Source organism: Gallinula chloropus, assembly GCF_964237585.1.
Source record: "Gallinula chloropus genome assembly, chromosome: 1".
NCBI lineage: Eukaryota > Metazoa > Chordata > Aves > Gruiformes > Rallidae > Gallinula > Gallinula chloropus.
In genome coordinates, this window is record NC_140085.1 from 34,082,650 (window position 1) to 34,109,060 (window position 26,411).

Below are 26,411 nucleotides of genomic sequence, written 5' to 3' on the forward strand. Positions count from 1 at the left end.
TAGCATGGGGTGTTTATGACAGAGGTAGGATGCCTGACCAGTGACCAGTGCGCCCAATCACAGGGTAACAGGTAACGTGCCAGGAGTCTGCGATGCTGGCCCCAGGTGTGCCAGCAATGTGCTGTCTGGTCTGCTCACCCCCTTCTCCCGTGTGCCCCTTTGTCTTCCCAGCTGGGAAATGAAATCATAAAACGTATCAAGGAATACGTTTGGGAAGGGGAAAATATTGTGAAACTGCAACAGTGTTTTCCTCTTGAATCTGGAAACAAATAAATAAAACAAATAAAGGTAAATGCATATCTGCCTGTGAAACTGTAACATAAAGCTGCTGAATTCCCAGAGGCGAAGTCCTCTTTGTAACTTTGGTTTGTACAGTTTCCTTTGAAACAGTTTGCTTTGTACAGTTGCCTAGAAATATGGTCCATACAGAAATAGAGGGTTGCGTGTTTATTCGTATGATGTTTAAAAGGCAGGAATTTCTCTAGCAAGGGTGAAGATAGTCATTCTTCTAGCCATGTGATAACTCTGTGTGAGACAGAGCTTCTATTCACGGGACAAACAAGAATTAAACACAGATATACTGAACACCAGAAACTGCTATATCAGAATTGCACATCGTAATTACCCAAGAAGTGACCATACAGAGATGCTCACCTCTGTCAGGTCCCGGTGAAAGGGCCAAATCTTCAAAACATTTGAATCTGTGGCAACATTAACCTTATAGCAAATTATTCAAAACACTGACCATTCTCCTGGGAGTATGTATGTTCTGAAGCAGTGATAGGAAAGCCCTGATAAGCTCCATTTCTAACAACAAGCACATCTACATCACCATGCCTTGGAAGTACAAAAGCTGCAGGTCAAGAAATAATCTTCGCCTGGCTTTGTAATTTTGCCAGACATCCACTGTGCATCCCATGGTCCCTGCACTCCTTACCATTCCAAGGGAGGCAGGAGGGGCAAGTGCTGGGCATATAAAGGGACATTATGTTGCCCAGAATTTTCCCAGTCTGCAATGGTTTCCCTTCTTAATGCTATTACAAAGAACAAACACAACCCCAATGATTCACACTGGTTTATCTAATTTGAGGAAAAATCTAATGAGTTTTGTTGTGTTTTGTTTGCAGAACAGAGTGTTCTGGCTGTCCCCGCATGGTAGAGAGGACCCGCAGGCAGACGGCGCGGTGCTGTTTACCCTGAAGAAGCCAGTGTGTGTTTGTGTGTGTGTGTGTGTGTGTGTGTGTGTGTGAGAGAGAGAGAGAGCTGGAAAGCGCTGACCGCTCTAATGGATCGCATGGAGCTGCAAAAAGTCAACATCGAACTCGATGATCAGAGCAATAGCGGGGAAAGCTTCGAAGACAACTACCCAGAGCTGGTTGACTTGGAAAAGGCTGCAATTACGAGGTAAGCAGTTGACTGGGAAGGCTGATCTGTTGAGACTAGAAAGCCGTAATCAAAAAGCAAGTTTCACTAACAGCCTCTGGGACTCAAAGCGTTTCCTAGTTATTACATTGAAATTAGTGTGATTGTTCAGCTAGCGTTTCCCCCTGCTCCCTGGTGGACAGTGTGCCCAGAACAGCCAGGGCAGCTCGGGTCCCACCTTGCCAACCACTGCCTGGAGTGACCTCGCAGGCTCCCAGCCCGGATCACTCACTTGGCAGTCTCCAACCCCTCCACTCAGATAGTACACATGTAAATTAACACCCTCTCAGGGCAATGCAACCTGAGCACAGTGAGGGGGGGACACTTTCCAGCGCAAGGTGTGGAGAATAGCCACTGAGTGCTCCCACGGGTGACAGCCCACACTCAGGCATCTCCAGCAGGACCCACCATAGCACCAGCATCGGGGCAGCCTGAGGAAAAACATCTCAAAAACAGACTTCAGCATTGCTGACCACCCCCCCTCACCCCCCCAAGAACTGATCTCCAATAAGGAAGTTGCAAGGCGCTTTGTTCCTTAGATGTGAAGTACGTGCTCAGCTTTAGGACATTGCTGGCAGTAAGGAATTGTTATTTTCCAACATCTGCAATCACGTATATTTTAAAGATTGCTGGTTTTGAAACCAAATTCCAAGGCACAGCAGAGGTCTGTTAAATATGCCATTGGACATGAGCATCTTACTGGAGAAAAGAAGGGCATTTCTGAAGGATTTTTAACTATACATTGCAATGTAAAAGTAGAATTTCCACTAATGGCAAAAGGTGCTGCTTGAACATAATGTGTGTCATAAGCCTTATCTAATCTTGTCATTTTTCTTTGTGTTCAGTCCATTTGCTAGTGATGATGCAGAAAGTCAGAAGTTCCTTACAAATACATACCTGGGTAAAAAGAAATTGGAAGAATATAATGAAGAATATGTAAGTTTTATTCCTTTTTAAGGGTAATAAGAAAGTAAATCTTACTGACCTGAATCTTTTTCCAAAAGTTTCATTAAACAAATTTACTCTGGAGCTTGATCAGTATAATCTTGGCTTTGGAAGAGTAAACACATGTTTTAATAGTTAGTGTAGCAAACCCTTCCTGTTGTTTTGCAAGTAATACAAGGTCTTTCCTTCAGAAGTAAATGGAAAACTTCCTCAGGTAACACCTTTGTTATCAACATGTTCAGCCAGGGCTATGTCAGCACCCATATTTCTGACAGTAGATTTGGTTCAGAGAAAGTTTCTTGCTCCTACATCAAGGTAGAGCTGGGCTTTAGTGTGTGTGTGCGTGCTTGTGTAAATGAATCCACAACCCTTTAGGGAAGGGATATTCCTTTTTTGGCTTTACAGTGCTGAATATTATATGCTTAGCATGACTTTTAGGCAACTCCATTTGCAACTGGGAGCATGGCACTGGTTCCTGGGGTGTGGCTGTGGGTGTCTGTCTGCTTATGATTTAATTTTTTTCCTGAATTTGATGCAAAAAAGGCATTGTGCTTATTGGCTGTGTTACAGATTTTGTTAGGATTGTTCAAACAAAACAAAACAAAACAACAAAAACCCCACAAAACTGTGATTACAAGTTAAACTCAGTCATATAGCCCCTCTTCCCATCCATTTTGTGGCAGATGTGACTCTCTCACACACCACCACCACCCTTTCATAGTTTTTTGTCCTCTCCCACTCTCCCACCTCTAATCTGAGCCACACAGCACTTCTTTCTTTACTCCCCCAGACACCCTTTTAACTCCCTAAGGAAAGAATCATATCCTACTTGGAGAACAAAAAAAACCCAACCGACCAAACACAAAAATCTGTTGGATTTATATTAAAAAACAACCAAATTTATTAATTTGATAATTGGGAAATCTATTAAAAATCAGCGTGCATTGGTCTTCAGGCCAGCCAACACAGCTAGCTGCGGCTGTCACCTCAGTCACTTGTTGGGGATGTACCCTTCCTCCCCAGAGAGACCAGGGGAGGATGAGAAAAAGCAAACACCCACCTCAGAGCTGGCTTTGGGGATTAAAGACAATTTTAGAATGGCCAGCAGCTGTGAGCTCAGGAACCTTGAAAAGACTCCACCTCTAAGGGTCAAGGAATCAATACCAGTAATGAGGATAATTAGTGAGGTGCGGTCAGTAAAATGCAAATTAATTGCTGTTTTCTGTTCTTGCTCCCAACAGCATCGGGGCAGAGCTTCCTTTGGAATGTCCTCGTTCAACCTCAGCAATGCCATTATGGGCAGTGGCATCTTAGGGCTCTCCTATGCTATGGCTAACACAGGAATTATCCTTTTCGTGTAAGTACATAGAAAGGAAAGCAAATAGAATGTAAGGAGTGAGCTGGAGCTAAAGCTTTTGAGGTCAGAGAGGTACATTAAGCTTGTTTTGTTAGCTGAAAAGTTTTCTAAGATCATCTGTAATGAAAACATTTCAGCTGCACCACAAGGAACCGTTCACTGCTGACAAACCATTTTCTTTTTTTTTTTTTAATTTTAGCTCTGTTTTGTATTAGGAACACAACTGTGAATTGATACTGTGCAGTCAAAAAACAGAGAGGGAGAACAGTATACTGGTCCTAAAATAACAACAGCAATCTTGCTGGTTCAGTATGGGAATTCAACAAGTGCAATAAATCACCCATAAAGTATATATTTACATCATCCCAACTCTCTAATTACTATGTAGACATGGAAGAAGAATATTCTATATGTCTGAAATAGCAGTATGCCTTGTATGCAAAGGCATTTGCGGATTTATTCAGATTTAATGTTGTTCCCTCAGATCTATTTCTACTCTGGGCACATATGCCAGCAGCGGTTGCCATACGGTACCTATACAAAGTGGGATTTGATGGACAGTAACAGAGAGTCATGTGAAGGTTTTTAATCTATGCCTAACTCTGTAAAAGTAGAGAGACTGTACCCCCCTCCGCCCCCCAAAAAAATATATATATATGTTGGGTTTCTTTTTTTAATAGCTAGTTCTACTGTTAACTGAAGCCTTAATTTCAATTGCCCCATTAGACTGGAATAAAGCATGACCGTATGACAATAGGCCATTGTTTTACAGTGCTGAAATCTAACAAGGCTTTAAATCAGGTTGTATGGCTATCTCTACATGGCTTCTTTCTTCTGGAGGTTGTGACACTATGACAGAAACAGCATTTGAAATGCTACGTGTAGCTTCCAGTTGCTAAGAAACACCTGCTTCTTTGCCAGTAGAATTTTTAACTGAAAATTAATTGGGTATGTAAATGTTGTCCTGGATAAGCACGTCCCAGCATTTGCACTCCTCGAATGCCTTAGATCTAGAATTTGCAGATACAAAAATGAAACCCATTTCTAAAATTGACTGTGTTAGGGTCTGAAAAATGTAGGTTTTTTTTTTTTTCCCCAACTTTCTCTGAGCACTTGTTCTAACTAGTTGAGCTATAAATAATCACTGGAAAGAAAACTCATACATTAAGCCTCACTAGGGGAAAACAGCATGATCTTTGTAATATGTTTATTTTTCAGGCTCTGTTCATTCACACAGGTGGCTAAAAAATCTGAGCCTAATGACATTAGCTCTGTTTGTTGGCAGTGCTAAAGCAGGAAGCGATGCTAAAGCAACCCTGTGGAGTCCTAACCAGCAAAATCAAAAGACGTCTCCACTCCACAGCTCATTTTCTTTTCTGTTCTATTTCCATACTTTCTGCATGAGAACATTCTCCCTTCTGATACAAGAAGGACTTCTATTTAAAAGCACAGAATTGTGCAGGGATATTGTTACCCCCATGGCATGTATCCATTTGCCAGAGGTTCTTCTGTTTTCACAAATCATGACATTCACGTTATTGGGACAGAAAAAATCCCCACCTACTAAATGGAAACTCCTGGACAATCATTCTGATTTAGACAATGCTGTTTGCATTGTTTAAATTTTTGTATTTTACTGTTCTTGTGTTGCCCAGTTGCCCTTTTCTACAGGGTGAAGGCAAAAAAAAGGATCCTAAAGCTCAGAAGCTCTCCAGAAGTGCCCATTACATCCTCCTCTCCCAAGGGGAAGGTTTGCAATGGCATAGAACACGTACTGGAGCACCATTTCTGCTGTCTGGCATGATTTAGCAAGTGCAAACAGGATGGCTTTTGCCACATGTATCAGGACACAGAGACTACATCTCTGAACAGCAATTGCATGGGTGCCCCTGATCAAGATAGATGCCATCTTGGCTGGATGCAATGCAACCTCAGACAGGATCTCCTTTTACCATATTGCATGAGCCCAAAGCATGAAAGACGACCCTGTTTACATGAAGTTTGCAGCTGTCTATCTCTCTTGGAGAAATAAACTTGAGAAAAACTGTGGTGGTCTGGTGCCCATCACCTGGCCCCAGGGCCTATGGCTCCTCTTAGACTGTAATACATTTACAAATTTGACTCTCAGTGTCTCCCATATCTATAACAAACCAAGTGTTCAGTGGAGTAAAAGGTGTGGGCACAACTCCCTGTTCAGGCATGGAGTGAGGCACATCTGTATTTCTTACCTCTGTCATGTCATCATCGCATCCCCTTCTGCACCAGCACTGTGCAGGCTGATGGCACAACAGTTATGATAATAAGACATGCTGCCCACAGTGTTGTGCCCTGAAAATGTCATACAAAGCTACATTTTTCACCAGCATTTTGCAAGAGGCAAATAGCTGAAATCATAGGATGCAAATGTTGTGTGGAAAGAACATGGCAGTAATCAGCATTAACAAATTCAGGCACCAGTACCTTCAAGCAGACTAGGCTAGAAGAGTACGCTGCAAGTACCCCAAGGTTTTCTACTGTCATGCCACACTTTAGCATTATGTGAGATTCCTAATGTACTTTGCAAAGGGGGCATCTCAAGCTTAAATTTCACGACTTCACAATGACATAGCAGAAGTCAAAAGCAGTGACTAGCCAGGAGCTGCCAATGAAGTGGTCACAACCATGGTTTGGGTTGAGGGGGTTTTTTGGCATCTCTGTGTAAGGAGACATACTAAAATGAGACACTAGTGAATAGGTAAGAGACCACAGATCTCTCTGCATTTTGCACTGACAGTCCAAAGCACAAACTTGCTGAGAAGTATCTACACATTGTATTTCATTAAAATGATCAACTGTACTTTCAAATTAACAGAGTGTCTCTGATGTTCTGCTTGAGATTCTGATTTCTGCTTTGTCTTGCAGAGTTCTGCTGCTCAGCGTAGCAATACTGTCACTCTACTCGGTCCACCTCTTACTGAAGATATCAAAAGAAGGAGGTATGAGGATCATGCTGTGACTGACTTAGAGTCCCTACTGCATGTGTGTGTTTTACCTTGAAAAGCAACTCATCAAGTGTGTCCAACACAGTCGCCCATGTCTCTCTTTTGGTTTACTTTCAGGATCACTAATATATGAAAAGCTGGGAGAAAAGGCATTTGGATGGCCTGGGAAGTGTGGTGTTTTCATTTCAGTTACAATGCAGAACATTGGAGGTAAGGGGCAAGAGTTTTCAGAAAAACATTTTATAACTTCTGATGCTTTTCTGCAGACTGTAAGTGCTTTCTCTTCTTTGTTGGACTAAAAGACATGAGAGGTAAGCAGGCACAGTATACATTGTGTTGTAATAAGGACAGGAAGAATTTATCTTGCCTTGCTTCAGCTATCTGACACTTCGGTGTCCAGTGAGAGCTTCTTGCCTGGGATCTCTCCATGACCAGTGAAGAGCCTTCAATGATGGCTAAAATGGCTTGGCTGACTGTCCTCAAGGAGTTGGACGTTAATTGAGTACAGCTTAGACTAGATACCATCTGCTTCGACTTAGGAAAGATAAATACCACCTGAAAGGAAAAGCACATGGTTCTGAATTCTACACAAAATAAATGCTCTTCAGTACTTCATTTTCCAGCTGAATTCTCTCCTTGAAATGCCAAGGAGAGTGATCAAATGACAAGGTTGTGATCTCTCTAAGATGTTGAGTGTTTGAGTTATTATTTGAAGTATTGATCCACACAGATACTTCCTGTAAAACATCTATCAAGAAACCTCCATCATCTCAGGAGACTGTTTACTTACTGATATAAGAAGTAGGGGTAGCTGTGCACCCTCATGCAACAAAGTTTATTTCCCTTTACTAACCTGGAAGAAGCCATTTAGGGGACTGGAGAACACCATATATGAAAGCTCAGGGAGTTTGTAATTTTGTCTGTAATTCTTAGAGAGAGGTAATTGAAATACAAATTAAATGCATCGTTGGTAAATTAAACGTATGTAGATTTTTTTGTTCTCTCTTGCTTGGAACTTGGTATGACTTGCAAATCACCGTTGACAACTTTGCTACCCAGAAGTGGTTCACATCTCTCTACTGCAAGAGACTTTTTATTTTGTTCATAAAAGATACTATTCCATCATCATCTTTTCCTTCCTCAAGCCTGGATATCAAATGTGGTTGAATTCAGAAAGTATGTTTCCCTGTTAGAAAGGATTAGTTGTTTCTCCAGTCCGGTGGTTTTCAACTACTTGTCTAGATTGATCCACAGGTTTCTAGAGACCTTTCCATGGCCAATATAAAATAACTGAAAAAAACAGGTCTTCTGGCAATACATTTAAATGAGAAGTATAGAAGTCCACCCTTCCATCATGAATCCTGATAATTTGATATCCTGAGGGGTTTTTGTTTGTTTTTTTATGGGGTAGAGTATTAGAAGAAAGAAACTGAATATAGAAGGGATAAGGTAGATTAAGAGATTTAGAGGCAGTAACAAAAGTTACGAGGGAATGTGGATGGGCAGTGTCCATCAGAAAACCAACATTTGCAACAGAAAAACAAAATAAAAGAAAAAAAGAAAATTATTTGAGCATATTGTTTATTCAGTATTAACTGTATTGTATTCTAATACTGAATGCTAGATGTCATTCAGGGCATGCTCATAACACCGTCTAGGGAATATACAATCTATTCAGTGACATTGTTATTTGAACAAAACTCATGTTCTTATTTTAGCAAAAACTGATTTTCCCAAATAGTATGGTTTTCATGCAGCATCAAGGTGTGTGGGAGGGGTTAAAATATATTTTTGTTGGGACTAAATTGTTTTCTCTGAAGGTGTTTGTTTGTTTGTTTCAGCAATGTCAAGCTACCTCTTTATTATTAAATATGAACTCCCGGAAGTGATCAGAGCATTTATGAAACTTGAAGAGAGTTCTGGGTAGGTACCTTTGTTCAACCTGAACCTCAGATGAAATTTTTCCACTTTGATATCAATGATAACAATTTTTATTTTTTATTCATCCTCTTTAGAGAATGGTACCTAAATGGGAACTACCTCGTCATACTTGTAACAGTTGGGATTATTCTTCCCCTCTCCCTTCTAAAGAGTTTAGGTAAGATTAATGCCCCAGTTCACCTCATTTCTTATTTCTATTGCAACTGTGAATTTATATGAAGCTGAACTGCTCTTTTTTTTTTCCTTGCCTCACAGGTTATCTTGGTTATACGAGTGGGTTTTCACTGACCTGTATGGTTTTCTTTGTCAGTGTGGTAGGTGACTATTTGGGTATTGTCTCTAAGCAAACACAGAGCCTGTAAACTGTGCAATGCTGTTATATTTCTTAACATAACAATTTAACGTGAATTCATCTGCTAGTGAATCAACTCAACAAGCCTGTTTCTGAACAAAGCCAGAATGAAAGTGATCAGCTTAAAGAACACTTGAGAATTAAAAAAAAAAAAAAAAAGCAGAACAGCAGAGGCAGAGTAACAACACATAATTGCTGGAGAAACATATATAAATTGGTTTCGTGCTCCAAGTCTGGCCTCTCTCTTGTCTGTGTGCCTGTTTAAATTTCTGTTGGCGCATCACGGGTGTGTATATCTCCTATGGTGGTACTCTATTGATGACATTGTCTACTTTTTGTAGGTAATCTTCAAGAAATCCCAAATACCATGTCCTCTCCCCATCATGGACCATGGGGTTGCAAACTGGACCGCTGCCAACAACACAGTGCCAATGCACCTGGTTATGTTACCAAATGAGTCTCTCAGTTCTGGTGTGAATTTCATGATGGACAACACAGCTGGGCACTTGCCGGGCCTTGAGGAGCCAAAAGATACCTCCCCCAAAAGTGGTGTAGAGTATGAAGCACACAGCGACAGTAGTGACTTGTGTCAGCCAAAATACTTTGTATTCAACTCACGGGTAAGGGCGATTCTGTAGAAATTGTCTTTAGCCATTTGTACCACAGCTAAACTGCTGCCTGCCAAAAGTCAGAGGTATACAGTGACCGTTCTTACTAATGGGAGCTTTATTTTACAGACTGCCTATGCAATTCCCATCCTGGCATTTGCATTCGTATGCCACCCTGAGGTGCTACCAATATACAGTGAACTGAAAGAGTAAGGTTCTTAAATTTTGTCCCATACTTCCAGTTAACCATAGTTAGAGATCACTTTCTACGTGTTCTGCCTTGATTGCTGGTGTGTAGATACCCATCAGCTAATGATATATTGCTTTCCATAGTAAGCAGATACTGGCTTTGCTTTGGACTAATAGTCAGATACTAGTGACAAAGAACCACTGTTGAGGCAGCTGCATTGATCGATACTTACTTAGAAAGGAGGAGTCTGGACAGTCCTTCAAATGATTTGAAATATACTGGGGAACTTGTTGTACTGAAACAGATAATTCTGGTTTCTAAAAATAATCTTAATGAGTTCTGTGTCTGGGTCAGCTGCTGCTTACCCTTAAAGTTTCTTGGGATGCCATTGGTTTGGGTGACTTACACAGGCCCTTAACCCAGACTATTTTGCTTACCAAGTATCAAAACTCAAATACACCTGCTTAAATCAGCACAGAGTTGACAGTTGCACTTGTTCAACAGGAAGAATTACATTGCAGGAGGTTATGCTGCAAAACTCATGGAGGCCCAGACCCGGTACCTCCTATTTCAGAAGGTTTAACCTCAGAAGAAATACAAATTCTCAGATGATGGGGGAACCTGCTGACAGGTCCTATATGCTGAAGATTTTCTTACACCAAATCTTTAACCAGAGGATTTCTAAAGAAAGGATTTGACCTGAAGGGGGTTCTTGAGTGTGCAGAACAGCCCTGTGTAGTTATAAGGGTGTGTTCAAGGGTATAAATGTATATCACTCTGTATAAGGGTACATATAGTTGACTGAAAGCTCTTGACAATTATTATTATCAGCCCTGTAATTTTATACACTCCTTTTTTTTTAATTTAAAATATACTATTTAAGATTCATAGTCTAGAAATAAAGATAGGTAAAATAAAGCAGCACTTTTGTATGTTTTCACTAAATAAGCAGTAGAAATGGAGTTTCAATACACCTTTATATGTGTGTGCTGTTCTGCACAGAGTTGCAAAGCTTCAACTAAAGAGCTCCATAAAACTAGTACAGTTGCTGTGAATTTACTAGCTGGTGAGGAAATGTCAGTAGAGCTAAGATTCTTCAGGGTACTTCTTGTACAAATGGAGGCTTCATAAGAATAGCACTGTTTCTCTCTCTCTCTCTCCCCTACTTCAGTCGTTCCCGAAAGAGGATGCAAAATGTCTCAAATATCTCCATCACTGGCATGCTTATTATGTACCTCCTGGCTGCCCTCTTTGGATACCTTACCTTCTATGGTAGGTCAAAGCCCTGCTCTCTGCAGAACTTTCCCACTCATTTTAAAGCAGGTGAGATGGATCCATCACACTGAGGCCCAAATGTTCTTGTCTTTTCTGTGGACTTGAATTCAGGTATAAGCATTATTCAAATATAATACATGGATAAGCAGCGGAACTTAATAAGCTGAAAATGACTAAGGGACTGCTTAAGCTGTTGGGCCACAAGTCCCTCACCTGTGAGAGACTCAGAGGCACCTTCTCGGGAAACCAGTTGTGTATCTCTTGGTTTTGTGAACTCAGACTACAACCTGCTGTAAACTTGGCTCTTGTCAAAGGCCAAGAGTGACTGTACTAAAAATACACTAGTGCTCAACAGTTTTACATGACACTATTAAGTGCTATGAACCCAGGCTCTGACGCCACTAATTCAGCTTCACCTATGCTGAAAAACAGGTGCAACTCATTCTAGTGTAAAAAAAATATGGATAAGCTTTGCTAACCGGTAGGTAAACAGAGTAGCCCCTGTATTAGCACACCATTTTATGCAAACGGCACCTCTGTTTACCTCGTTAGTTCCTCTGTTACAGCAGAGAAGTGAATGACACAGCACAATCTGCTCTCTATCACCCGGGCAAGAAGGCTCTGCCTGGGAGCTGGGACACCCGGGTAGAGGTCGATGGGAGCTGTTCCCAGTTCACTGAGTTGTTTCCTATTTCATATCAGAGAAATTATTTTTACCTCAGGTTCCACATCCACTTAATGACTTTGAGAAAGTCATTTGAGATACTGGAGTACAAAGCATCACCTCAGAGCCGTATTACTCTCATCGTCTCTGAATGATGCACTTGTATCGGTCATGCTAGGAAAATTCCTCCTTCGTGCCTAGCCCATGACACGTATCTGGTGACAGCAGATGGGCCAAAGCTAATCTTATCTGCCTGCAGTATAAAGATCCTTTTGCATGTGCAGATATTGCTTAAGTGATTTAACTCCTTTCTGTTTCCTCTCCACAGGGGAAGTTGAAGATGAACTACTTCATACATACACTAAAGTGTACACCTTTGATACCCTCTTGCTGTCAGTTCGCCTGGCAGTGCTGGTGGCTGTAACCCTGACCGTGCCCCTTGTCCTTTTCCCTGTAAGTAACACAGCTGCCGAAGGTGAAATCAGCTGAAATCCTGTATACACTGACTGTATGTACTCAGCACAGGCTGCCTTAAACACTGAAGAAAAATAAGCCTGAGGGTTTTTTTATTTGGGAGAGTCTGTTTTCTCATACACAGTTTGACTAGAACAAGGACCCAAGGTAGTTAGTGCTGCAAACTTTCAAAGACTGAAGTAAATGAGTCTTTATAAATAAATCAGGACTAAATTAGGAACAACTGCCCTGTCTCTCTCTGGCTTTCTCTGTACTATATTTATCAGAGCAGCAGTACTGCAGACTTGGGGATATACCGAAACCACTTACAAGATTTCCTAGCACAGACAGAGGCACTGACTGTAGCACCCAAACTCAAGTCAGGCACGTGCTGCTGAGGCTACACACTGTGCAGGACTGCCAGACCTGGCTGCCACCGTAATGACACAGAGCCCCTCTGCACACCTTACACACTCAGGTCTGTGGGCAGGGGAGGAAGCTAAGTGCCAGAAAACTGAGGCAGTCAAGACTCAGACACAGACAGATGCCCGAGCAGAGTTTGGAGCTTTAACATGATGTTCACAGGGTAAAACACGATGTCCACAGTAGCAGAGACAGAAAGGCTCAGCTGAATAAACTTGCTCTGCAGAGGAACTGACCTTCTCTGGGGATCAATCCCCACATGAAGAGCAGACCTCCAAGCTCCTGAACGTACGGGGCTGTCCCTCATGCCTTCCCTGAGCTGCTTATGCAGCAGGACAGAAAATAGTTGATCCCTGTCATGGAGTTTTGGGAAGCTGGCATGCTATTTGCATGGCACATACAAACCCAGCATCACACTGCCGGCAGGCTCCCAGCAATCTGCGTCACACCGTGGTGTTCTCATCTGATGAGAGTGGTAACCCCGGGGTCCTGTTGCTCCGTTGTCCTGGATGCAAACACGAGCTCTGCGTAGGTACTGTTTCCAGGCTTGCTGACAAATGCCTAAGAGTGGTGATCAGCATTCAAGGTTGTCTACAACAATACACACACACACACAAAAAAAAGAAAAAATAACGCTGGTATAAAGCACCCAGCGAACAGTTCGTCTGGCCCAGAGAGCTCTGGTGCTCTGCCTTAAATGCCATGTTTAAATCAGAGACTAAATGCTTAAATTACTTTTAATTAACTGATCATTCTGGATGGGAAAACAAGCTAAGGGCATTGCAAAAAATCCTCTATTTGTCAGAGGTAGCATTTTGCATTTTTAGCTTTCTGTATATCCATTTTTATACATGAATAGTGTGCAAAGGCTTAGCAGTTACATACCCCAGCACTAACTGCTCTGTTGAAAGAACTCCCAAGAAAATAGCATTTGTTCATAAGCCAGCATATCAAACAATTTTATATGGCGAATCAGGACAGCCAGCTCAGCAGATCTAATTACTCCCAATAAGCAACATAGGCGCATCAACTACATTTTTTATTCTCTACTACATTTGTATTTTCTTAAGGTAGTCAGAGTATATTCTTTAAAAAAATAACAAAAGAAAGAAATCATTGTATTGCTAAAAAATAAAACTACATGTAGATATCACAGTAAAACTTCATTTTGTTAGCTTCATTTTAAGGAGAATGCCACAGCAGGAATAAAGCCCAAGATGCTGACAGTAAGCGAACAGGAATGTAGGCAGCAGCTCTTTGGTGGAATAAAGCTGTTTTACATCAACTCAGGGAATGGACAAAATTTTTGCAATCTGTCTCTCCTTTCCTAATATTGGCTTGCATCAGCCTGAAAAAAACAAAATCCAAAATTCAGGCTGCATTTTCAAACAATAAGCTCCCATTCTGACAACACTTCATGTGTATATTGAATTGCCAAACTCCAGAAACAGTTGTCCATTATTTTAAAACAACCAACTAGAGGTTGGATGTTGAGCTTTTTTTTCAATGTAAAAACATTTGTACTCAACTTCTGCATTTTGAACCTTTGAAGTTAATCATGGTACTTGAGAGTAACATTATCTCCTGCCACCAAAGGGATTTGCTGTTGACCTTTTTCCTACTTAACATCTTTCCTGATGAAAAAGCAAAAAAACACCGTGTTGTGAGAAAGTCAGCAGAGAAAAAGACACCTTCTGCAATAACTCTTGGGCTTATAATTTCTACATGGTGCTGAAAAATACGGTTTTATTTTGAGAGCAATACATATATATATTTAGTGGAAGCAAAACAACAGCTTGCTCCTTCTCTCATAAAAGTAAATGACAGAACTCCTCTGGGATTTTCAGAAGGATCAGGTTCAGAAATACAGCTACTCATATTTCACCCTTGTATTTTTTTTTTGCCTGCTGATTAGTATTCATAGTGGGGGGTTTCTTAGTTGTTTTTGGGGGTTTTTTGCTGATATTAGCATCTTTCAGGTGAACAGATTTCATACCTCTGATTTTACACCCTATTTACTTGACTTTCTTCTACACTGCAAATATTTGAGTTTCTGCATCAAACTGTGAATCCAGTTCTCAAAAACCTACATCAGAGTGAGATTACATTAGGGGAATCAAAGACTGAAAACACATTTCTTCAGTCACAATTTCCCACAGCAAAAGTAACTAGCATAGATCATTCACAAAAGTGAAAAGCAAAGACAAATTAAATGCTGTTTTACTTTCCCTGCTGTTTTTTGTCTTACAGATCCGTTCATCTATCAGCGCGTTGCTGTTTCCCAAAAGGCCTTTCAGCTGGATAAGACATTTCCTGATTGCAGCAGTAATTCTTGCTTTTAATAACCTGCTTGTAATTTTTGTCCCAACTATTAAAGACATCTTTGGATTTATTGGTAGGTTTTATAAATACTTTTTGGCTACTTTATATTCCTTTTCACAACATATTTACTTTCATGGATTGAATGACAGTCTCAGTTTGGGTCTTACAGTAGAGCAATATAAACACAGATTAAAGCTAAAAGGCAAATGAAAAATCCCAAACAGCTGACAGACAAAGCTAAACATTACCCAACTCCATCATTACCTTGAATGAGGCACAAGGAACCCAATAATCCCAGTATTATAGCTGGTGAGGAGCTCTCATTTTGACAAAAGGACTTTCAGTGTTTATAGGGGAAAGGGAAATCACCTTTGGTTTTCAGGCATCTACAGCCTGGATAAAATGTATTGACTTCCCAACTGCGATGTTAAAAACAAGATAAGTGATACATTTACTTTGACATTCTTTCCTATCTCCCTACCTCTTTATTCTGTTCCATTTTGGTTTCTGATCAAATTGGGTACAGATGCCCTTGAGAGAGATTCCTCCATGGAGCTTCTGCCCTTTTCACATTTTATACACCATGCAAGCAATCGTTTTGCACCTCCTTTGGCTTTTATACCTGGGCTACCATGCTGAGAGGAGAGGAGTAAGTACTCCCAGGGCACAGCTCACCTGCCCTGTTTTCTACACCCGGTTTCCAGGGTCACCACATCCTAGGGAGTGCCTGTTGTTCCCGCTTGATCAGTTCGCATGCAGCCATCCATACCACAGGCAACCACACATTGCTTTGAAAAACTCCTCTCAGCAATGAGGCCCTGAGCACTCAAATAAGTATTTGGACATCTACAGCTCTACAGCATGGATGTCCACAGAGAAAGCTGCCTCCTCGGATGCTCTCCTTGGTGGGAGGACCATGTTGTTTATGTCAGACAAGCCAGTACTCAGCTCTGTTTTGTCTTCCAGGTGCCTCTTCGGCAACGATGCTGATTTTCATCCTCCCTTCTGCCTTCTACCTGCGCCTTGTTGAGAAGGAGCCCCTGAGGTCTCCCCAGAAGATTGGGGTAAGGGAGCTGGCAGCAATTGCAAAAGGAAGGATGGGAGGGTGGGTGCTTTCCGCTGGTCGCAAACACTTGGCCCTTTGGCTTGCAACACCTGGTAGATGATCACAAATGGTAGAGTCTCACTCAAAATACAGGTCTGACAGTGTGATTCACCTTAATGTGAAGAACCAGGCTTCACAAGCCAAAGCCTTTAGGGCCCTACTGCTACTCATACACAGCAGTAAGTGTCTAGGTTAAAGTGTGCCTTAAATCATGAGAAAAAGGCATTTATTTAATCCAATCTAAGCTCTAGTTAACACCAAGACAGTGTGTAAGGAACTGTTGGTTCATATTAGAAGGACAGCTGTGGATTAGCAGGAAGATTTGAGGTCAAGGTTAAGAAGGAAGTTGGACTGCAGAGACAATTAAGTAACAGTGACTTCCTCACTGAGACAGATTCATACCACTACAGGAGACTTATATAAGGTCTATCATTTATACACAGCATGTATTTACAAGTTGTGCTGGACTGCCACAGCAGTACCTTTCCTCCTGAACATCAACAGCTATCTATTTGTATGTTCATCAATACCACCAAGGAGATGTGCTTTAATCAGAAAAGTATTGATGAAATAGATCTGCCTGTTCATAATGTAAACAGATGTACACATATAAATTTATATACACATTCACAAAAAACATGGAAGTTCAACCAATACATATTGCAAGTATATAAAAACAGGGGTTTTATCATGAAATGATTTCTGAGGATTACTTTTGGAGCTGTTATTAGAGAGAGACTGTGAATATTTGTTCATGTCTCTTTGTTCATTCTTCATGTTGCTGTGTGTCAGGCACATCTAGAATTTCACACCCTGCACTGAGATCACATACAATATTCATCTTTGTGTTGTGAGGCAGAATATTGTTAAGTGTGGACAGATTATGATAAACTAAAGCCCAACTAAAGTGAAATGGGAATATAAGCATCTGAACCACTTGAATATACACAGAAGTGCCTTCAGAGAAGAGATATGGGCTTATCTGTTTGTATAATAAGGATGAAGAGGATTCATTCTGAAGGTGTTCTTGATATCAGACACAATGATAATTCATTGAAAATTGCTCAGGTTTAAAGAATAAAAATGTTCCTCTGCTATACTTTGTATTATTGTTCATATTAACTAAGGGGGGGAAGAAGGGAGGGGAGCGGTTCAGGGCTAGTCTTGTAAAGCCTGGCTCTCTTGGACAGAAATAAGACTAACTTTGATTCATGTAGTCCTGCATGACATTATTTGGGCCACAGAGAATGACCCAAACTCAGGGCCTGGGTGTTATATAAACACAGTTCCAATGGAACAGTCTGGGAACTTGTCTGCTTGGTCATTTGGTTTGTTAATAAAATTTCATTTTCCAATTGCAGGCTCTAATTTTTCTCATAGTTGGCATTATCTTCATGATTGTGAGTATGACTCTTATTGTAATGGACTGGATCTACAATTCTGCGAGTTCCAGACATCACTAACTACTGTGGAGATGACTGAGTGCTTTTTATACCGTAAATATTTGTGCTGTGTGCTCCAAAGGACACCTAAATGGGACTGTCATTCCTAGCTAGTAACTGCAGTATTTTGAAGACAGTTTCTAGTAAGGTCCCTAGAACCCAATGGAGTCTACATCATCCTTTTCACTAAGGATTGTTATTTATGTGTTAGGAACCTGAGCTTGGCATCTCTGCCCAGGTTAAATGAAATGTGTGGTATGGATGCTTTCTCTTTTCAAAACCAAAATAACTCTGTACATATTCCTCAAAAATAACTTGGTGTCATTCTTCCCAACCTCTCCCATCATCCTAATAACACAGTTCCTAGAGCCCTGGAAAGGTAAAGGCCAGAAAACCAAAAAGTGCCTTGTTTTCTAGCTGAATCTCATGGGAGTGGCTGCCCAGCCCAAGAGAAAGGGTATAGTTTCTGTAGGGGATCTGGAAGGTTACTGCTCCTTACCAATCTGTCTATCAGAAAGGCGACAGCTTTCACAAACCAGTGGACAAAGCTGAGCATCAGATCTGTTTCCCAAATTCATAACCTTTGACAGGTATCCACTGTCATATAGAATAAAGCTCTCTGGCCCAGAAGACTCAGTGCCAGGGCGTGTGGTTGAAGAACAGTACAGCATTTGTGTTTTGTTCTTAAAGGTGCCTGTGCTGGAATTCTCAGGCATTTCAGCTGTGGGGTTTGGTTTGTTTTCTTTTCTTTACTTCTTTAATTCTCGTGTGAGCTTGCATCACTGAACAAGTTGTATCCTCCATAGAAACTTGTCTTCCATTCTCAAAGGAATTTAAGGAGACCACAAGGTGTGACAATGCACCCTATCCAGTATTGTTCAGTACTTGTGTATTTGATAAATGTTCAGCGCGGGAAACTGTAATTTGCTATATATAAAAAATGTATGTATTTATGTACATAATTTTTTTCTCTAGTTATAAAAATGTTACCTTGTGGTAAATGATTTTGGAATTTTTATTTTTTTTTATGTGTCACTCTGTTTTCATAGCCACACATTTAATATTGTTTTGAAGAAAACTCATTGGATTGGTGGATTTGTAAAAGGTTCATTTTTATTCAGCAGTGTTTGAAACATACCTGTAGCAAGCCCTGTTACCTGTGTAAAAACACATTCAGATGTTTACTACTTACATTACAATAAATTGCAAGATGTTGAGAATTTTTAATAAGTGCCTCAAAGTTCTGTATTACCATTGTAAACCACAAATTTGGGTGCCTTGCTTTGTTGCTGTACCTTAGCTTGACTATGCATATGCTAGCATTCCACAACATACATAATTAAGCTATGCAAAGGAAAAGATGCTACTGACAATCTCAAGTATATCATGCTATGCAGCAGGGCAAGGCAGGGGAAAAAAGTAAAAGGTTAAGTTCTGTGGTATGCCCTTCCTCAAGCGAGTCCAGAGAAGGGCAAGGAGGCTGGTGAAGGGGCTGGAGGGCAAAACATACGAGGAGTGGCTGAGGGAGCTGGGGATGTTTAGCCTGGAGAAGAGAAGGCTGAGGGGAGACCTTACCACCACCTACAACTACCTGAAGGGAGGTTGTAGAGGGGTGGCCGATGGTCTCTTCAGCCAAGTGACAGGTGATAGGACAAGGGGAAATGGCACAAAGCTGTGCCAGGGCAGGTTCAGATTAGATGTTAGGAAAAAAATTTTCACTAAAAGAGTTGTGAGAGCCTGGAACAGGCTGCCCAGGGAGGTGGTTGAGTCACCATCCCTGGATGTGTTTAAAAAAAGTGTGGATCAGGTACTTAGGGATATGGTTTAGCATAGGACAGGAATGGTTGGACTTGATGATCTTAAAGGTCTTTTCCAACCTCGTAATTCTGTGATTCTGTGATTCTGTATGTAGATGTTTGATTAGCATTTGGTACCCTCCAGATTGTGATTTTGTCTGTGCTGTGGAGTACACACTACATATGCTCTCTGTACATACTGGGGAAAACCAGTCAGAGAAGTCATGTCAACTCCACAGCAGAGAGAACGAGTGGGAAGGTGCGACTGTTGGTTCTAATGCACTTACACAAGTCCAGGCTCATGCAATTGGAGTATTCATTTTCCAGCTTAGAAATCTGTTAAGTACCCACCTGCAAACTCAGAAAGCCATAAAGCACACAAAAATTGTCTCAGCTTGCTTGTCAGCTCCAGATGGAATTCCATGTGCACGTGTAAATGTGTGCATGTAAATGTGTGTCTACTTACAGGTTAACTGCAAAAGAGTATCAAACATATATCCCAAGCCAACTTCTATATTCCTGAGCAGTATTTTCAGCTCACCGGAGTACTTCATCCTTAATACACTGGGGCACACTTCTTTGAGAGTGTTAAGCCTGGGCTTGCATTTTTGCAAGGTGCCAATTATCTTTTGCTCTATTTTAAGCAGCCTAACACAAATAATGCTGCATTATTACTGAAGAGTCCTTCAACATGGACTGGAGTTAATAGTAACACACCCACACGCCTCTCTTCCTGTTGTTGTAACCGAGAGTTACATGTAGGGAAGAACTAAAGAGTAACTGCATCTTTGCTTCGTACTGCAGCTACACATAGACACTTACAGACTTGTGGAGTCCAACTAAAATATAGATGACCTCAGGAAAATTAACCAAAAAAATATAGAACAATGGCACAAGTCACTGTCTTTTCATGGCACAAAACCATCAGTGTCCAAAATGGAGGTAGAGAGTCCAAAAAATGTCATTTATCAAGTTAGAGTATGTCAGCCACAGCCACATGCTGCTGCATCACGTGCTGGGAGTGATGGAAGCACTGCACGCTAACTTCTTAGCACTGGTGGGAATGGTGGATGTTGGAGTTACCTGTTCATTTTGTAGTGTTGACAATAGGCCTCATGAGGATTTTTATTACAAAACCATCCACTGATGTACAAGAAATTAATTTTTCAAAGACTGCAGAACAATTTTCTTCTGTTTCAGGCCAGCAAGAAAAGAGATTTTTTTTTTTAAAATCAAACAGGAGCATCACTAAAACTACATTCCTTTTTAAGAGAGAAATTTGTCTGTCCATGTTTGTGCAAATGAGCAAGACAACAGGGAAGCCTCTACATATAATAACCCTTTCACATACCCAGTTTTGTATCTATTTGTGGAGCTGCATAGACATCACTGGGTAGAGAATGGCTGGCATTAAAAGTGAGGTTATCTGCAAGATACCGAATGCCTCGTTCTTGGGGCATGGGATTAGCCAGGATACACAGTATAGCTGCTAAGTATAGTCACTATTAGGGGCGCACACCAGATGGTACTGCTCTGTATAAATACTTCCTATCATTGCAGCTGTAGGTTTTCCTGCTGTTATATATTTGTCTGGTGTATAATCGTAGCCCAAAATATACTGGTCTACGCGCCGCTCCAGCACCGATGAGCTCATGTGAGAACCACGCTTGCAGACTCAGCCTGCCAACATTTGCAACCTGTCCACTAAAGAGGGAGGCACTGCAGACTGAGGCACTTGCTCAACACCTGCAACACGAGCATCCTCCCTGCTTTTCTCCTTCCTTTGAGGTTAGGCAGCCCTTTGCTTTGTCTTGATGGTTCTTCAGCTGTAAACACCTTGTGGCAGGAAGCTGTTTTAACTAAACAACTAAAATTGTGGCAAGCGAACAAGGAGTTGAAGGGAAGGAAAAGAAGAAAAAAAAGAAAGCAAAGAAATGTTAGTGGTCGTAGAGGTGTGTCATTAAATGCATGTCAGAAGCTAAATAGAAAAAATCAACAGTATTCAATAGATATTTCGGCCCTAGGTTTGGAAAGAGGCAGAACAAGGGACACTCATTAGAGGGCAAAGTCCTCTCTAGTCCATAAATAATCAAGGATGATGTTAAACAACATCTATCTGAAAGAAAGGCAGCAGTCCTCGATAAGCCACAAAGCAGCTGGCTCTGGTGTTAATTTTCAGTAAAACCTGGCATGCTTGGCTAGTTCCCAATGGCTGACATAACAGTAATTAGAGCTAGTCAGCAATTACTCACTGAGAGGTCCAGTTGGTGCTATAGGTGGAAAATTTCCATTCATCTGACTTTAAATTTCAATGGAAGTTTTACTGAAAATGTGCTTTTGTGAGTAAATTCTGGTGGAGCCCAGACAGCTCCAAGTAGAAACCTGCTGGGTTTTCCATCAAGCTGCCTGGCAAGGTGCTGGGGGCTCCTGAGGGCTACAGGTCCTGGCCTTCACCTTACCTGGTAGCTGATTCCCCCCAGGGCCAGGGACCATCGTGCTGACACCTAGGCCAGGAAGCCCAGGTGGATGTCCAGGATGAGCTCAGGGTCACAGAACTTCTTCCTATGGACCTTGCTCTCAGTGCTGTGGTGGCAATCCCATCAGTGTTTCTGTGGTATATTGTGCTGTCCAGTAGCATCCTCAAAACAATACAAAAACCCCAAAACAAACCGAACCAAACGCTGCCCCTGCCCTCCCCCCCCCGCCCCCCCGCTCAAAAAAAGCAAACAGACCAAAAAAAACCCAAAAAACAAAAAAACCCAACCACCTGGAGAATGTTTTTAGTTAATTAAATCAACACTCACTGCAAACAAAAGCTTGTGCTGAACCTGGGTCGTAAAGACTGTTTTCATATGAGCATAGGAGATAGGAAGCTAGAAAGGGTCTCAAGTAACATCCCGTTCCACACCTGGGTTAGAAAAGTCTTAAGTTAGTGTTTTCAGGCACCAACATTGGTTCCAGCTGCTCGTTTCAGACATTTATTAAGCTACATGGAAAACAAAAAAGAAATTGCTGTGCTCACTGGTTGCACAACCCCTAATGCCTGTGAAGAGCTGCTGCTTCCAGCTGCATGGGGGACAACACCGATACCCCAGTACCCGCTGGTCACTGAGGTGCTGGAGTGTCCCCAAGCTCTCCTGCAGCTGGGACAGCCAGGTGTCCTCCACGGTGGTGCAGAGCTGCCGCCTTCATCAGCAGAGCACGATGCTGAAAGGAGTCATGCTGTGTGGAGCCCACGTGCCCCTGGCCACTTGGTGAGCCAAGTTCTAAACCAAACGCATCATATAATGATGAATAGCTCTGGAAATCAATGTGCTATCCTAATTTTGCTACGTAAAATGAGATGGAGACCTTGTTCTGTTGCTAACAATAAACCAGAAGGTGTTTATCTCCCAGCAGAAGCAAAACTAAATATAAAAGGACGTTTGCTTGGCCACAGCTCTCCAGGATGCTTTGAAGTGCATGTTTCAAGTTCCACGTGCTAAAATGGAAAGTGTTTGCAGCATTCATTCATCTTTATATGCAGCACGTGCCTCTCCTGGCACGTTTATCTTCAGGCTTGGGAAAGTTATGCTGTCCTGAGTAACAGATTGTCTACGCATAATTTATTACCTATCTGTTTATACCCAAAAGGAGGGTTTGTACCTCCTCTTAGGGCTGAGCTTGCTGATGCAGGCAGTGACAGCTGCGTGCCATCAACATCAGCATACTTTTCACTCTGACCAAGGTGAAGCTTCTGCCTCTTCCACCACAGAGCACCTAACTCATCTCACCCTTTCTTTCCGAGGTTACTGGGTTTAACTTTTACACAAGCAGCTAGAGCAACTGACCCAGCTTCCAGATTTCTATGGACAAATTAACCCAACAAACATCTTCACCCTCATGAGTTAATAAAAATGCTCCCACAAAGATTGACACTTCTTTGAATCCCCAACTTTAACTCAGTCAGTAATCCTGAACAAACTTAGAGGGCTTATCACAGAACATTTCTGAACTTCCTCAGGAAGAATCAGCTGCTGAGGCAGACACCTTTCCACATACTTCACATTATTTACTGTTTCCTACAGGACACTTGGTGTTCTCCCTTTAGCTTGTAACACCACCTCCCCACCATTCAGCAGCACTTTAGCCTGTATCACAAGCGGACAGCAAAAGTTACCTTACTTATGTCCTCACAGACCCCACGTTGCAAGCATTAGGAGACACCTGTTTCCCTCCTTCAGCTATAGAGTGATTTAAGTTACACATACGTGGAACCTGCAATGAACTGTTATAAATCTTTTGATGGGGCCTGGACTGTCTTAATACACCCCTTTGCTCTTAATAATGCTTTTGCACTCTACAGTTCCTTTTATAAGCCTTCTGCAAAACGCAGTTCAGACTTTTGGTTTTTTAATCCAGTCTCAAAGAAGATAAATATTTGACTTACCCCCGCTTTTACACCTAGAAGTAACTGGGCAGATACAGGCTCAGTAGAAAATTATATTCCCCATTGTTTTCTCCAGGAAATATTAAATCAACCCCCAGGCTGTCACAGAGAATGTGGTTCCTTATAGTGCTCATTAAGACTCTGCAAGACTCCAAATCCTGCTACTAGCTTCACCCAGAGCAAGCTGTGCAAACATCCGCACAACATGCAGCTAAAGCAACAGTAAGCAATTAAAGCAACTGAGCTCCTAGAAGCTATTGGGAAATCAGAGACAAGAATACTCAGAAAGCAAGTTTCCCTGAAATTGTCTCCAATGCCCAAGATCTCATACCACTGTGTGAAATACATCAAATTCCATTCATTCTACCAGCATCCATGGTGGGGTTAGCAAGCAACCGAGTCAGGGATAACTTGTTTTCTTACATATACTCATACACACCACCAGAGCCATGCATACACATTTTAGTTAGATGGGAATATCTTACCTGGCTTCAGGACGAGAGAAGGATGAGCTCAATATTACTTTAAAAGAAGAGAATATTGCTGGCATCTTTTGGATGGGACCAAGACCGTTTCCCTCCCCATAGACACTGTGCTACCAGCAGCAAAGGGATCATCACATCCTTAACTTCAGAAGTAGAAGCCACGAAGTTAATAGCTGCTTGCCTCTGCAGCAGCCCCTTTGAAGCACAACAGCAACCATGAGGGTCAGCTTATTTACTCAATAGAGAAGTTCTGCTAGAGCACTGGAGTCAACTAAGTGCCAAAGTCACTTCTTAGCCAGCATCTTCCAGCTTCAGCGTCAAATCAGAGAAAGACCTCACAGCTGTCTGCACATGTGAAAAGGTTTTTTACAATACTTAGTACAGCCTGATAGAGTATTTTGATCAGTTATCATGGTAAACACCAGGAAGCAGCCTACTAGAATGAGCCTCAAACTGGATTGTTTCCTTGCCAAAGGAGATTTTTTTCAGTGGCACTGAGCCAGACACACATTTTCTCTTCTTTAATCAGCAACTGACGAGACAGGCAAGTTCTTTCCCTACTGAGCACAAAAAGCAATGAGTTGCACAAGCAAGCATTTGAAACCAGCAGCAGGTCACCCCAAATGTCCAAGCCCACCCTGCCTGTCACAGAAGGCCAAATGGTCCAGCCTCAGCAGCAGCTCCCAGGAACAGCTCTCTTTCTGGGAAACACAACTAGAAATTACTCATTGTAGTCCAGGTTCCCCTCCTAAAAGCTAAAAATAGCTTTCTAGTAAACCTGCTCTGGGAGAAAGAGAGCAAAGGACAATGAAATGGAGAGAACTCCAGAGTTTTTAAACATTATTGCTAGGGACTTAGAAGGACAGAGCATACAGGAACTTCTAGCTTCTGCAACACAACATTCAGTACATGAAGAAGACCTGCTGTGTTTGTGCTCATGGTTTCCATGTGCTAATATTTCATGTGAGCTCTAGAAACTACTCCATCATTTTCTTTGAATAAAAACTTTTTTATTTGCTCTGGTAAATTTACTGCAGATCATGTTGTTGTAGAGCTATGCTGAAGGTGGTGAACAGAAGGGAGAGAAGTTTACCAGAATGACAGGTTCCACCATCAGACATTCACTTCAAATTAAAGTTATGAAAACCTCCCTCTTTCAGTTTTAGTTCCAGAAGGCATGGAAGAAGGAAAATACTAACTTTTCTCCAACATCTGCTTAAATCTCACCTGTGTGCTCTGCTCACCTCATTCCTGAACACAAACATACTTTGGTCATTACAGTTCTCGTGCAGAGATGACCTGGAAGACGGCAATGTGCAAATGAATTCATCAGAATGATTGCTGCAGCTTTGAGGAGACATGCAGTCTGTGATGGATAATACACAAACACATGTCACTATAGCAACACTCACACTCATATGTTTGCACAAAGGTCCAAACCCTGAGGGACTCATCTGAGCCTTCAGAAAAAGTTTCAGCTCACCAGTGAGAGAGCAGGCACAATCCCATGAGATGAAGACGGCCAGGACACCATTTATTACGTGAATTGCTGGTCACTTGGGGCTGAAGCAAGTGATGGGAAACAGTTTGTGACACATCCGGTGTCTGACTAAAACCATCCAGAACTAACCAAGTAACAAACGTATTCATAAGAATTCTGGTTTTACTATGACAATCACCTTATATTTAGAATTATCCTATAGAATCATAGAATGGTTAGGGCTGGAAGGGATCTTAATGGTCATCAAATTCCAACCTCCCTGCCATGGACAGGGACACCTGTCACCAGACCAGGCTGCTCAAGGCCCCACCCAACCTACTCTTGAACACCTCCAGGGAGGGAACAGCCACCACCTCCCTGGGCAACCTGTTCCAGTGCCTCACCACCCCCATAGTGAAGAATTTTTTCCTAATATCCAATCTAAATTTAACCCATTCCAATGTAAAACCATTTTCTGTCATGCTATCACTACATGTCCTTCTAAAAAGTCCCTCCCCAGCTTTTCTGTAGGCCCCCTTTGGGTACTGGAAGGCTGCTGTAAGATCTCCCCAGAGCCTTCTCTTCTCCAGGCTGAACAACCCCAGCTGTCTCAGCCTGTCTTCATAGAAGAGGTGCTCCAGCCCTCCAATCATCTTTGTGGCCCTCCTCTGGACCCATTCTAACAGTTCCATGTCCTTCTTATGTTGGGCACTCCAGAACTCGACACAGTACTCCAGGTGG

At 41.8% G+C, this 26,411-nt stretch overlaps 1 protein-coding gene across 1 annotated transcript; it reads left to right on the forward strand.

Annotated features, from left to right (window-relative positions):
• Positions 1–1,269: 1,269 nt before the first annotated feature.
• Positions 1,270–18,710, forward strand: SLC38A4 (solute carrier family 38 member 4). The gene is made up of 15 exons (XM_084264440.1): positions 1,270–1,404; positions 2,268–2,358; positions 3,609–3,724; positions 6,626–6,699; positions 6,823–6,915; positions 8,547–8,628; positions 8,721–8,803; positions 8,902–8,960; positions 9,340–9,618; positions 9,736–9,815; positions 10,968–11,068; positions 12,064–12,188; positions 14,862–15,006; positions 15,900–15,997; positions 17,400–18,710. Exons 1-15 carry the CDS (start codon positions 1,286–1,288, stop codon positions 17,499–17,501), a joined length of 1,647 nt encoding a protein of 548 aa, XP_084120566.1. The 5' UTR covers positions 1,270–1,285; the 3' UTR covers positions 17,502–18,710.
• The last annotated feature ends 7,701 nt before the right edge of the window (positions 18,711–26,411 follow it).

Excerpts from the sequence above, each read along its gene's own strand:
- SLC38A4 (XM_084264440.1), top strand. The coding sequence starts at position 1,286 with ATGGATCGCATGGAGCTGCAAAAAGTCAACATCGAACTCGATGATCAG. Across the intron at positions 8,629-8,720 it reads AAACTTGAAGAGAGTTCTGG|AGAATGGTACCTAAATGGGA; the intron begins GTAGGTACCTTT and ends CATCCTCTTTAG. Across the intron at positions 8,961-9,339 it reads TGGTTTTCTTTGTCAGTGTG|GTAATCTTCAAGAAATCCCA; the intron begins GTAGGTGACTAT and ends TACTTTTTGTAG.